Here is a 14,666-nt window from a genome sequence, read left to right on the forward strand (position 1 = left end):
CCAATTCAAGTTCAAAGCGAAACTGAGAGCCGAAACTAACCTGGTCAACGCTGCTCTGGACAGAGATGTGGGCCCTCCGGCTTGCCTTGCAAATCCTCGCCTGCGCGGTTCTACCTGGAGAAGGCAGCCTGACCTTACAAACGTGGTTTGTGGGTTGGACACCTGTATCTCCCTTAGAAATACACTGGGACATATTTTTTCTTTAAATATATGTGATAGGCTGGGCGTAGTGGCTCACACGTATAATCCCAGCACTTTGGGAGGCCGAGGCCGGCGGATCACGAGGTCAGGAGATCGAGACCATCCTAGTCAATATGCTGAAACCCCGTCTCTACTAAAATACAAAAAATTAGCCGGGCGTGGTGGCGTGTGCCTGTAGTCCTAGCTACTAAGGAGGCTGAGGCAGGGGAATCGCTTGAACCCAGGAGACGGAGGTTGCAGTGAGCCGAGATCGTGCCACTGCACTCCAGCCTGGCGACAGAGCAAGATTTCGTTTCAAAATAATAATAATAATAAATATATATTATATATGATAATACAATAATCGTTATGGATTATTGTAGAAATATGAGAAAGAAATCACCGTAGCTCCAACACCCAAAGATAATTCCTAACATTTTGATGCATTTTCTCCCTGTCTACTTTTTTCTATGTATATAATCTTTATAAAAATCATGTCATTATAGATTTGTATATGCAGTATTCATGCAACTCTGAACATTGTGTTTTCATCAAACATAATCTTATGAACATATTACCCTTTTATTGTGTATGTTTTGAAAATATATTTTAAATTGCTACATAACATTCTAAACTCTGAGAGTACCATAATTATTCTCTTTTTGTGGAAATTAGATTGTTTCCCGCTAGGGACTTTTATAAATAATACTGATTGATATTCTTGTAAGCAAATATTTGACCACATTTCTGATGACTTGCTGAGAATAGTTTCAAAAGGTGTGTGGAGGAGGAAAATTTTTCCTTTACCCTCTTAGGTTCAGCACCTGGGTCCTGCAAACTTAACTGACAAAAGACAGATTGACAGGAGAAAAAGCATACAATTTTATTAATCTTTTACATATAGGGAAATTTACATGCGTGGGAATTTACAGAATAGAAGTGAAACTCAAGTGCTTCGACTTAGGAGCTTGTGTACCATGTTTAACAAAGAAAGGGGGATTTGGACTTTAAAGGATGATGAACTCAGGGAAAGTGACTAGAAAAATATATGGGAAAATCTAATGGAAGATAAGGGTTATTTTAACTAGACTTGTTTATGCAGGCTCACCTCAGTGCCAAGTCTTCATCTTAGGTGACCCTTCTCTTCTTTATTTTTATTTTTATTTTTATTTTCTGAGATGGAGTTTCGTTCTGTCGCCAGGCTGGAGTGCAATGGCATGATCTCAGCTCACTGCAACCTATGCCTCCTGGGTTCAAACGGTTCTTCTGCCTCAGCCTCCCAAGTAGCTGGGATTACAGGCATGCCCCACCATGCCCAGCTAATTTTTATATTTTTAGTAGAGATGGGGTTTCACCATGTTGGCCAGGCTGGTCTCAAATTCCTGACCTCGTGATCCACCCGCCTCAGCCTCCCAAAGTGCTGGGATTACAGGCATGAGCCACCGCGCCTGGCCGACCCTTCTCTTCTTGGTGCAGGAGATGGGAGCTTCTCACAAAAGGATATTTATGACCTACTTTTAGGTAGATCAGAAGAGAGCAGAGAACTCTTCCTTCATCTGTTGATTCTCAATTGCCTTCAGCTCAAATTCTTTTGGTAAAGTAGCAAGTTTTCAGGTCTTATCACCTTCATTTAGAAATGAAGGGCAACATGATACTTAACGCCAAATTGTTCTCCAGAAAACTGGTACCAGTTTCTATCTTTGTGAGTGCATGAATCTTTGGGAAATTTTAGCCTTGCATAAATTGACAGTAAATAGTTGAAAAAGATAAGATTACAAAGATAAAAAGAAAACCAAAATCTTAAATGTTACCAAAACTTTACTGGTATGATGTTCTCAACTCCAAACTTCCAATAATTCAGACAGACACCTTGGGAAAGTAGTTTAGATTGACTTGTAGGGAAATGTGATCCGGTTTTCATTTGTAGCCATATTTAGGTCCTCCATTGGGGCATAGTTTTCACTTTTCATTGTAAGAGGATCCAGCACCTGCCTCTCACACTCATGAGGTAGGCACCCTTCGAATTTCCTTCTGAGCAAGGGATTCACTGCTTTCAGTGTTTAGGGTGGGAAGACAGAATGGCAAAATGGAAGAGATCCTAAATTTTTTCTGGGTCCCTTTATTTTGCTGGGTTTTGCTAGAGAAACATTTGGTCATGTGTCATAGTGCCTAGAAGTTACCCCAATGTATCTTTTAAAAGATAGACTTGAGTACATTAAATGTTTTTAAGAGTCAATTTGAATATTCAGCAGTTCATGAATTGAGCAGCACCAGACCTCAAGCAGTTGGGCTCCACTAAGGGAGGTGCAAGGAGATGCCAGGGGTAACCTTTGATAAGGTGTTCCAGGAAGTAAGACAAAGAAAATATTTGATTGGTTAAAGTGGAAGGTCCTTTGTTTGAAGCAGTCAGCAGTTTCTGGTTGGTAAAGTCTCTTAGATGTTAGTTGGTGGTTTCTGATTGCTTAACCTTAAGTTTCATTTTCCTAGGCTATGATCAATCACTCTGAGTTGAGTTTTGGTTTGCTTAGTAGGAACCCAAGGCGCTGGAGCCATCTCAACTTAATAGTCTCCCAGTTGATTATTTTAACAGAGCTGTATCCTATAAAGACAGGGTAACACACATTGAATTTACTTCCTTCAGACATTTAGAATGGACTTAAGGTCTTGATTTAAAAGACCATTGGAGGAGACAAGAAATCTGGATGATCCTTCTTTTTGAAGAAAAGTGCTGTCTTAAACTTCTGTTAAATTAATAATCTGGTGGTGGTGGTTGGGGGGTGTTTTGTTTTGTTTTCCAAAGAACCAATTCAGGCATTGGAAACCCTAAATGTTGATCTTGTGAGCTGCGGGAAGGAGCACTCCCTGGCTGTGTGCCACAAAGGAAGGGTCTTCGCATGGGGAGCTGGTTCCGAAGGGCAGCTGGGGATTGGAGAATTCAAGGAAATAAGTTTCACACCTAAGTAAGTATTTCAATCCACTCCTTCATTTATTCAATATATTTAGTACCATGTGCCAGGCACCATGCAAGATGCCAGGATACAAAGACGACTGTGACAGGCCAGCTCCAGTGATTCACATCTGTAATTGCAACATTTTGGAAGGCTAAGGTGGGCAGATTCACTTGAGGTCAGGAATTTGAGACCAGCCTGGTCAACATGGCGAAAGCCCCTCTCTACAAAACATATAAGAAAATTAGCCGGGCATGGCGGCAGGCACCTGCAATCCCAACTACTCTGGAGGCTGAAGCCAGAGAATCGCTTGAACCTGGAAGGCAGAGGTTGCAGTGCATGCAGAGAATGCACTGCACTCCAGCCTGGGCAACGGAGGGAGAATCAGTCTCAAAAAAAAAAAAAAAAGACTATGACAAACACAGTTCCTAACCTGAAGGATGAAGGCAGGAAAAAACCTACAACAGCAATTATTATTTAATTAGAGCAGAGTGAAATGAGATGTGACCCTTTGATCTTAATCTTATCTCTTGGAATATCTATGGGGGCCCACTTAGACCTCCAGAGTGGGTATAAAGACTACTGTAAAGTAGAAACATTTGAGCTGCAAAAGATACAGATATAAATCTTACCTGAACTTCCTTTATCACACTAAAACAGAGCCTCCTGAAAATACAGTTCCCAGTAGCTTCCTTGAGTGAGAGTTTCCTGGGAATTCAGTTGTCATTAAGATAGACCACCCATTACCATTACCATCAAAAAGCCCAATAGAACCTTCTATACTTTCTCACTGAAGTCCCAAAGCCCCGCCTTTTATTAAGTTGACAGATATAAAACTTTACTTTGGGATATTCTGCAATAGCGAACACACTTGTAAATAACCTTTGTCTTTTCTCATGTTAATCTATTGTCAGTTAATTTGCAAGCCCCCAAATACTGGACCAAAGGTGGAAAAGGAAAAGTTTTTTTCCCAACATAACCTTGTAATGTGTTATAAACCACTGGGCCCTAACATTTTACTTAGTAAAGTGGAGGGAAATATCACATTTCCTCACAAACAGCTTCCCAGGACAGATATGACAAGTAGTTGGCTCTGGATTGTGTGTTTATGAATTACATACTTAGGGAATTTTCAAATGCATGCTTTTTAATATTAGGAAGTGACCTCTTGTTACCTCTTCTGGTCATTAAATTCTAGAAGAGATCAATGTGACTTGGGGGAATGAGCATTGAACTTGGAATGAAAAGACCAGAATTTGAGTCTGGTTCTACAACGTGATACCTATTTGACCTCTTTAAGTTCCATTAGATTCACCTTACGAAATTGTCGATCGTGGCCAGGCGCAGTGGCTCACTCCTGTAATCCCAGCACTTTGGGAGGCCGAGGCGGGCAGATCACCTGAGATCAGGATTTCAAGACCAGCCTGGCCAACATGGTGAAACCTCATGTATACTAAAAATACAAAAAAAAAAAAATACCCGGATGTTGTGGTGCATGCCTGTAATCACAGCTACTTGGGAGGCTGAGGCAGTAGAATTACTTGAACTCAGGAGGTGGAGGTTATAGTGAGCCGAGATCGCACCACTGCCCTCCAGGCTGGGCGACAGAGCGAGACTCCGTCTGTGAAAAGAAAAGGAAATTGCTGATAGTTATCTGGTTTTGATCCACAAAAATGGTGGCAATTTTGTATGATTTAACCTAACGATTTCTTTATTAAATTAGGGCTTAAATTAGATGATGAAGATGTTGGTATTCTATAAATTCTAAAGCCCTATACTATATGTGTAGAAAAAAATTATTTTTCTCTTAGGCTAGTAAGCGTAGAATAAAATTAGTATATTAGATATTGCATTAAAGTCCAGTAACAATGGCTTTTGCATTATATACTGTTTTGGATTCTGTCCTATACCTTTGTACATGTTGATGTTATGTTAAAAACAGTTTGAGGGCTTTGGAATAAAGGTACTACAGAAATACAAGAAAATAAAATGGTTTTCCTGGACCAGATGTATTACTTGAGATACTTTTAAATATCTGTGGTCCACTGGACAACTCACTCTAAATAAGGATTACTCAACTTCGTATTATTTGTATTATAGGAAAATAATGACTCTGAATGGTATAAAAATAATACAAGTTTCTTGTGGACACTACCACTCCCTGGCATTATCAAAAGGTAAGAAACACTTTTTGGATCTGAGTGTGATTAGGAAGTAATTTTTTGAATAGGAATTTGAAATCAACAGTATAGCTGTTGATTTTTAATGCACTGGGGTTTATTTTGAAGTTTTTCATTCTCCAGGTTTTGTAAGATATATTGTTTTTATATTTTTTTCTCAAATTTCTTGGTCCTAATTATACTCTAAACAGTGCCTAATTCATAGTGCCATAAGGGGCTGTCTCTGGTTATTTGACCTAATTGGCCAACTCTCTCAGAGCTTAGTAGTGGCTTTATTTCCAGCCCTTTGCTCTTTATGCTGAATGGCTTGTCCACACTGGCAGACTTATTTGTCTATTTCACTTAGATCAAAGAAAAAGAAGTCAAGGTGTCAAAATCCTGACTATTTTTTTTCTTTTTTTAAATTTTTACTTCTTTATCTTTATGGACACATAACAATCGTACATCTACACTTTTTCGACCAAACTCCACCCTCCTTTGTCCATCCTCAATCCAAATTTCTCAATGGAGAGTCTGAAGGAGGAAAAATTTTTCCTCTACCCTCTTATGCGTAGTCTTTGGGAACCTACAAATTAAATGAACAGAAGACAGATTAAAAGAGAAAAGACATCCAATTTTTCTTTTTCTTTTTTTTCTTTTTTGAGATGGAGTCTTGCTCTATCACCTAGGCTGGAGTGTAGTGGCACAATCTCAGCTCACTGCAACCTCCACCTCCTGGGTTTAAGTGATTCTCCTGCCTCAGCCTCCCTAGTAGCTGGGATCACCGGTGTGTGCCACCATGTCCGGCTAATTTTTGTATTTTTAGTATAGACAAGGTTTCACTATGTTGGCCAGGCTGGTCTCCAACTCCTGACCTCAAGTGATCCACCGGCCTCGGCCTCCCAAAGTGCTGGGATTACAGGTGTGAGCCACTGCCCGGCCCCCAATTTTTATTAATATTTTTGTGTACAAGAATTCACAGAAAAGAAGTGAAACTAAAAGTAGTGGTTAGACTCAGGGACTTACATACTGTTTTAATAAAGAAAAGGGAGTTTGGGCTTCAAGGGATAATAAATTGTGAGAAAGTGACTAGGAAATATATAGGGAAACCAATGGAAGATAAGGGATATTTTAGTAAGATTTATGTATGCAGACTTATCTCAGTGCTGCTTCATCGTCTTCAGTGATAAAAGTTACTCTTCCCTCCCTGGTACGGTAGAGTGGAGATAACTCCACAAAGGGAAACTTATGCCCTGCTTTTAGGCAGATAAGAGAAGGGCAGAAACCTCTCCCTGCATCTCTTAACTCTCAGTTGCCTTCAACTCAAAAGAGTCCTTATGCCAAAGTAGCATATTCTTGTGTGGCATATCCTGATCCTCTTCAAAGGACTGTAACATTTGTATGTTCCTCAGGTGATGTCTTATGTATCATTGCAACTGTGCCGTGGTTTATGGACAGCTAACATTTATTGGTCGCCTTCTTGTGCCAGCTGCCATGTTAAATGCTTTATGTGTGTTTTTTCACATAATTACCTTACAAACACAGGAATTGGGTGGGGCATAGTGGCTCACACCTGCATTTCCAGCACTTTGGGAGGCTGAAGCAGGAGGATCATTTGAGGCCAGGAGTTTGAGACCAGCCCGGCCAACATAGTGAGATCCTGTCTCTACAAAAATTTGAAAAATTAGCTGGGCATGGTGGTGTGCACCTGTAGTTCCAACAAATCAGGGGAGCTGAAGTGGGAGGAGTGCTTGAGCTCAGGAGTTTGAAGCTGCAGTCAGCTATGATTGTGCCACTGCATTCCAGCCTGGGCGACAGAGTAAGTCTGTTTCTAAAAAAGAAAAACAAACCAACAAAAACAGGAGCAGGGTATGATTTATATCCTCATTTCAGAAATGGAAAAAATTGGGTTCAGAGACTTTAAATAATTTACCCAAAGTTACACACTAAGAAACAGAATAGTCAGGATTTGAATCTATAGTGTTTAGGTCTCAACCCTAATTGCTTAACTACTACACTGCACTGACTACAGATCCAGGGCATATCCCACGGCCATTGTGCGATTCCTTCTACCTGTCATTTCTAGGTCTTTGATCTTGGGCAAGTTATTTAACTTGGCTGAGTCTCAATTTTCTCATCTGTAGGAATATTGATACCTAACTTGCAGGTTATTTAGAAGATTCAGTGAGAAAAGATACTCTGTGTACCTTGTACAGTCCTTAGCGTATACAGAGGCACCATAAATAGGAGCATCTTTTCCTTCCTCACTCTCCTTCTTAATTATGGACATGATGTGAATTCTTTCCTTGGGGTACTGACTTGCCTTTGCATTCATCTGGACTGTAAAGGCTGGTCAGAGCCCAGGCATTCAATGATTTGCTATGGAGAAAGGTGAGTTCTCATAGACCTTCGTGAAAGTTTGACGTTTTATATTGTGCCCTCAAAATTATTTTCAGTGTTAGAAATTACTTTAGAAGAGTTAAAAAATAAAAGATGTAATAATTTATTTAAAAACCTTTGAGATGTGTTAGCATTTGTGTTAGAAATTACTTTAGAAGAGTTAAAAAATAAAAGGTGTAATAATTTATTAAAACATCTCTGAGATGTGTTAGCATTTCACTGGGTGTATACTTCGGCATTAGATAAGCTTAGATTCAATTTTTTTTTCTGGTTGTGTGCGGTGGCTCACACCTGTACTCCCAGCACTCTGGAAGGGGATCACTTGAGGCCAGGAGTTTGAGACCAGCATAGCCAACATGGTGAAACCCTGTCTCAACTTAAAATACAGGCTGGGCACGGTGACTTATCCCTGTAATCCCAGGACTTTGGGAGGCCGAGGTGGGTGGATCACCTGAGGTCAGGAGTTCAAGACCAGCCTGGCCAACATGACAAAACCCCACCTCTACTAAAAATACAAAAATTCACTGGTCATGGTGGCAAGTACCTGCGATTCCAGCTACTCGGGAGGCTGAGGCAGGAGAATCACTTGAACTTGGGAGGCGGAGGTTGCAGTGAGCTGAGACTGTGCCATTGCACTCCAGCCTGGGTGACAGAGCGAGACTCATCTCCAAAAAAAAAAAAAAAAAAAGGCAGATTAATAGGAGAAAAGGCATATGCATTTATTAATATGCATGGGGGAGAACCACAGAGCAATCACCCCAATGCCCCAGTTGGGTAGAGAAGCTTATGTACCATCTCAAGGCAGGGGTGGTCCTGTTGTGTAGATGAAGCCCTACAGCAGCCCTCAAAAAGAACAGATGGTGAATGTTTCTTCCAGACCTTTAGAGGTGTGGGATTCTCAGTTAATCTTTCCTAGATCAGACACGGGAGGGCCTCAGAGAAAGCCTGCCTGCATCAATGCAGATTTTCTGTACGGGTGCAAATCTCCCTCACAAAAGACAGCTTTTTAGCTATTCTTGTACTTCCAGCCCTACTGAATAGCGATCTTGAAATAACATTAAAGAAGTGGGATGAAATATATTGGTTTGGTACCCCTTCAAGAGTAAGGGGAGAGAGAGTGAGTACCTGGGTGGAGGGAAGGAGTCTTTCTAGTGTATAAGGTGGTCAGGGAAGATATCTCTTATAAGGTGACATGTGAGCAGGAACCAAATGAAAAGGGAGGGAGAGAGATAGGATGCTAACCATGAAAGAATTACCCAGACACAAAGGCCATGAGGTTGGGGCATGCTCAGAAGTGTACTCCAGGAATAGCAAAGGGTCTTGAGAGAAGGGAGCAGGGGGAGATGAAGTCTGGGAAGTGGGGGTGGGCCAGACTGGTGATGTGGGGTCTGTGATGGGAGTTGATCCTTCATTGAGTGAGATAGCAAGCTCCTGAAGTATTCAATTGGACTTACATTTTTAAAAGGATCACTCTGGCTACTCTTTGGAGAACAAACTGCTGAGGTCAAAGGTTGCCTCGGGGAGATCAGTGAGGTGCTATCGTCATTTTCCAGGAGAGAAATGTTGGTGACTTGGCTAAGGTAGTATCAGTGGAGAGGTGAGAAATGGTGGGATTCTGGATAGATTTTGAAGGTAGAAGTTTTGAATTTGCTGGGTTGATGGGTGTAAAAGAGAGGAGTTAAGGATGACTCTAAGATTTTTGGCCTGAGCAGCTGAAAGAACACAGTTGCCCTTAACTGGAGGGAGAAGAGTGAACACTGTTTGAAGGGATTTTTGAAGGTGACCTGGACCGCCCCGCTTGCCTTTAGTTGGGATACTTCAATCTCATTTTTTTCTTTATCTCTGTTTTACCTTTTAAAGATTTGTAAAATTAAATAGAAGTAGAATAGAAATAGAAGGAAATCCTACCATTTGCAACTTGGAGGACATCATACTAACTAAAATAAGCCAGACACAGAAAGACAAATACCTAATGATCTCACTTAGATGTGGTGTCTAAGAAAGTCAAACTCAGCCAGGTGTGGTGGCTCATGCCTGTAATCCCAGAACTTTGGGAGGCCGAGGCGGGTGGATCACTTGAGGTCAGGAGTTCGAGACCAACCTGGCCAACATGGTGAAACGCCGTCTCTACTAAAAAAATACAAAAATTAGCCGGGCGTGGTGGCACACGTTTGTAATCCCAGCTACTCAGGAGCCTGAGACAGGAGAATCACTTGAAACCAGGAGGTGGAGTTTGCAGTGAGCCAAGATCGCGCCACTGCACTCCAGTCTGCATGACAGAACGAAACTCTGTCTCAAAAAAAAGGAAGTCAAACTCAACAAAAACAGAGTAGAAAGGAAGTTGCCAGGGGCTGGGGGTTTGGGGGAAATCGGAAGATGTGGGTCAAAGGGTACAAACTTTCAGTTATAAGGTAAATATGTTTTTAATGTACAGACATGTGACTATATAGTTAATAATAGTGCATTGTATACTTGAAGTTTGCTAAGAGGGTAGATCTTAAGTATTCTCACTGCACACACACAAAGGTAACTATGTGAGGTGATGGATATGTTAATTAGCTGATTGTGACAATCATTTAACAATGTATATGCATTTCAGCACATCATATTGTATACCTTAAATATATGAAATTTTTATTTGTCAATTATACCTCATTAAAGCCACAAAAAAATTTGTAGAATTACAGTGTAGTTTCTATTTGAATTTGGTATTCTAATATGTGTACAATTCTTAATTTCTTGTCTTTGTTTTTGTTTTTGTAGATAGCCAAGTGTTTTCATGGGGAAAAAACAGCCATGGGCAGCTGGGCTTGGGGAAGGAGGTCCCCTCCCAAGCCAGCCCGCAAAGAGTGAGGTCCCTGGAGGGGATCCCACTGGCTCAGGTGGCTGCCGGAGGGGCTCATAGCTTTGCCCTGTCTCTCTGTGGGACTTCGTTTGGCTGGGGAAGTAACAGTGCAGGGCAGCTGGCCCTCAGTGGGCGTAGTGTCCCAGGTAAGGAGATAGTCTTGTTTGTGCAGTAAATCATTCTTTCTTTCCATTTGGAAGACGAACTTGGCAAAGGGCAGTCTTAACAGTTAAAATAGTGGTTCCCAAACTTGTGACACATTCGAATAACCTAGGGAGCTGTATTAGTTTCTTGTTGTAGCGGTAACAAATCATCTCAATCCTAGCAGCTTAAAACAACACAAATGTATTATCGTGTGGTTCTGGAGGTTAGAATTCTAACACAGGTCTCACTGTGCTAAAGTCAAGGTGTTAGCAGGTTGCCTTCATCTCTACAGGCTCTGGGGGAGAATCCATTTTCGTGCCTTCCCCAGCTTCTAAAGGCCACCTGCATTAATTGACTCATAGACCTCTTCTTTAAAGCTAGCAGTGGCTGATCAAGTCTTTCTCAAGTCACATTACTTTCACATAGATTCTTCTGCCTCCCTCTTCCTCAGTTAAAAGACCCTTGATTACAGTGTGCTCACCTGGATAATCCATGCGACTCTCCCTTGTTTTAAGGTCAACGGATTAGCAACTTTAGTTCCATCGGTTTTGGTAACTTAACGTATTTACAGGATCCAGGATTAGGAAGTGGGAGACCATTATTCTTTGGGAGGCCATTATTCTGCCTACTGTGGGATCCTTTAAAAATCCTGATGCCCAGGTCAGACCCCATACCTATTAAATCAGAATGTCTGGGGGTGAAACCCAGAAGCATCCGTCGTCATTAGAGATCTCACAGGTGATTCCAATTTGCAGCAAAGTTTAGAAACTGCTGGATTGGGAGACTGCTAACATTAGGTCAAACAACCAGTTCCTCTAGACAAAAGAAAACTCCTATAAACAACCAGTTCCCCTGAACACAAAACTCTTCAAGATGTACTCCCCACAAACTCCATCCTCCTCTATTCAATTCCTTACATTCAGCTAACATATAGTTAACACCTAACCTGTGCCAGTCCCATGCTGAGCACCTATACCTTGTTTCATTTCATCATTTCAGCATTAGCTAAGTTTTTCTTTCCTTTCTTTTCCTTTTCCTTTCACTCCCCTCCCCTTCTCCCCTCCCCTCTCCTCCTCCCCTCCCCTCCCCTTCTCCCCCTCTCCTCCCCTCCCCTCCCCTTTTCCCCCTCCCCTCCCCTTTTCCCCCTCCCCTCCCCTTCCCTTTTCCCCCTCCCCTCCCCTCCCCTTTTCCCCCTCCCCTCCCCTTCCCTTCTCCCCTTCCCCTCCTCCCCTTCCCTCTGCTTCCCCCCTCCCCCTTTCCTCCCATCCTCTCCCCTCCCCTTCCCTTGTCTTCCCTTCTCTCATCTTCCCTTTTCTTTCTTTTTTCTTTTCTTTATTCTTTTCTTTTCTTCAGACAAGGTCTCACTCTGTTGGCCAGGCTGGAGTGCAGTGGTGCGATCTCAGCTCACTGGAATCTCAGCTCTCGAGTAGCTGGGACCACATGCACACATCACCACACCCAGCTAATTTTTGTATTTTTTGTAGTTTCAGGCATGAGGGTCTTGAAGCTTAGCTGTCTAGGTCAATAGCCTTGGGGTTTCACCATGTTGCCCAGGCTGGTTTTGAACTCCTGCGCTCAAGTGATCCACCCGCCTCAACCTCCCAAAGTACTGGGATTACAGGTGTGAGCCACCATGCCCAGCCAGTTTTTCTTATCTTTTCAATTTTTATAATACATTTGCAGAGCACCTATCATGTGACAGAAATATGTGAAAATTGTCAGAATCAATATGGAGTCACTTATTTCAAACCCTAATAAAATGGAGTTGGGAGGCCGGGGGTCATGAAGGGAGGATCCTCACACAGATCCGCCTGATAATAACTATCCCAGAGGACTCTACCAAAACCACAACCTTGCAGTTAAGGCCACTTCTATGAGGACATCTCTCCAGTAACAGTGTTTCCGAACTGCAGCCTTGCAAGTAACCTTACTAAATGGCAACCTTGCAGTCAGGGTAGCTTCTGTGAAGACCCTCTCCTAGCAATGGCCAGTGCACATGTCACTGCCTGCAATAAGTCCTTGTAATCAATGAACTTCTGTTTCAAAATAAGCTTCGTGTACTTTTCCTTTTTGCCTTTAGAAGTTCCCCCTTGCCTCAACCTTCCCACATATGCCCATGGCCTGCTATGACATGCATATCCTGGATTGTAATCCCATCACTCATTCCCAAATAAACGTGTTCTTTGAGAGCCTCTCTGTTGTTATTTTAGGTTGACAAATGAATACACCACAATGGCAGTAGTATCAGGCATGAGAGTCTTGAAGCTTAGCTTTCTAGGTCAATAGCCTCGGACATTCCAGAGGATGAGATAGCTTCCAGAAATAAATGTTAAAGAAGCACTTATTTTTTTCTTTCCCAAGGTAGGGTTTTTCCTCTGTCTTATACTTCGGATTGTTTACTTTTAAAATTATGTTAATGAATTGTAAAAATAATAAAAGATATAAAAGATACCCCTTACATGAAAAATATAAAAAGATATTAAAAATATAAATACTCATGAAATCTGAAAAGTGTGTTAGTGAATTATAAGAATAATAAAATATGTCTGTTACATAAAAAAATAAAAAGATATTAAAATGTAAATAGTCATGAAATCTGAGTCTGTTTCTTATACTCTAGAGATGCTGCTTTCTTTCAACAGTGCAAAGCAACAAGCCTCTCTCAATTGGTGCACTGAAGAATCTAGGTGTGATTTATATCAGCTGTGGTGATGAGCACACTGCGGTGCTTATCCAGGTAATCCAAAATGTGTTGCTATTTTTTTAAGTTCTAGAGAAATGTTAACAAGGTACATATGTAGTAATTATTGTTGAAAGCCAGCGACCTTAGCCCATTTGGGCCACTATAACAAAATACCATAAAAAGAGTGGCTTATAAACAACAGAGATCTATTTCTCACAGTTCTGGAGGCTGAAAAGTCCAAAATCAAGGTGCCAGCAGATTTGATGTCTGATGAGGGCCAAACTTCTCATTCATAGATACCATATTTTCACAGTGTCCTCACATAGTGAAAGGGGTGAGGGGTCCTTCTTGGGCCTCTTTTGTGAGGGCACTAATCCCATTCATGAGGGTTCTGCCTTCATGACCTAATCATCTATCAAAGGCCCCATCTCCTAATATCATGGCATTGAGGGTTAGGATTTCAGCATATGAATTCTGGGGGGATGCAGACATTCATACTGTAGCATAAGATATATATATATATATATATACTAATATCTAGGTAGAGCCACTCAGTGTACATGTATCTAAAGAGGAGATGTGAACCAAATATAAATCATAAAGTTTTGAAGATCCTATAACAAAAGCTAATTTCAGCTTTAGGAAGTATCTTTAGATACCTACTAAATTAGGTTAATAGCCGGGTGTGGTGGCTCATGCCTATACTCCCAGCACTTTGGGAGGCTGAGGTAGGCGGATCATGAGGTCAGGAGTTCATGACCAGCCTGGCCAACATAGTGAAATCCCATCTCTACTAAAAATACAAAAATTAGCTGGGTGTGGTGACGGGCACCTGTAGTCCCAGTTACTTGGGAGGCTGAGGCAGGAGAATCAGTTGAATCCAGGAATCGGAGGTTGCAGTGAACCAAGATCGTGCCACTACACTCCAGCCTGGTTGACACAGCGAGACTCTCCTGTCTACAAAAAAAAAGAAAAAAAAAAAGTTAGGCTAATATACGAACTAATCCCTCTTAGCAATTATTATTATTATTTTTATTTATTTATTTATTTATTTCTTGAGATAGAGTCTTGCTCTGTCACCCAGGCTGGAATGCAGTGGTGCAATCTCAGCTCACTGCAACCACTGCCTCCCAGGTTCAAGCAATTCTCCTGCCTCAGCCTCCCAAGTGGCTGGGATTATAGGCATCCGCCACCATGCCTGATAAATTTTTGTATTTTTAGTAGAAACAGGGTTTCACCATGTTGGCCAGGCTGGTATCAATCTCCTGACCTCAAACGGTCTACCCACCTCAGCCTCCCAAAGTGTT

The 14,666-nt window shown here is 41.6% G+C and overlaps 1 protein-coding gene across 11 annotated transcripts in view; it reads left to right on the forward strand.

Moving 5' to 3' along the window:
* Window positions 1–14,666, forward strand: part of HERC6 (HECT and RLD domain containing E3 ubiquitin protein ligase family member 6) — a 71,384-nt gene that overhangs the window by 701 nt on the left and 56,017 nt on the right. For 9 of the 11 annotated variants that reach the window (XM_033214782.1, XM_033214785.1, XM_033214792.1 and 6 more), the window contains exons 2-5: window positions 2,981–3,140; window positions 5,229–5,305; window positions 10,451–10,678; window positions 13,319–13,413. In XM_033214782.1, coding sequence (XP_033070673.1) covers window positions 2,981–3,140; window positions 5,229–5,305; window positions 10,451–10,678; window positions 13,319–13,413 — 560 coding nt within the window. Of the gene's footprint in view, window positions 1–7; window positions 146–2,980; window positions 3,141–5,228; window positions 5,306–10,450; window positions 10,679–13,318; window positions 13,414–14,666 lie in introns of those variants that run through there. The other 2 variants (XM_033214789.1, XM_033214787.1) reach the window with 2 other exon arrangements.

Source organism: Trachypithecus francoisi, unplaced genomic scaffold (assembly GCF_009764315.1).
Source record: "Trachypithecus francoisi isolate TF-2019V2 unplaced genomic scaffold, Tfra_2.0 Lachesis_group1, whole genome shotgun sequence".
Classification (NCBI taxonomy): Eukaryota; Metazoa; Chordata; class Mammalia; order Primates; family Cercopithecidae; genus Trachypithecus; species Trachypithecus francoisi.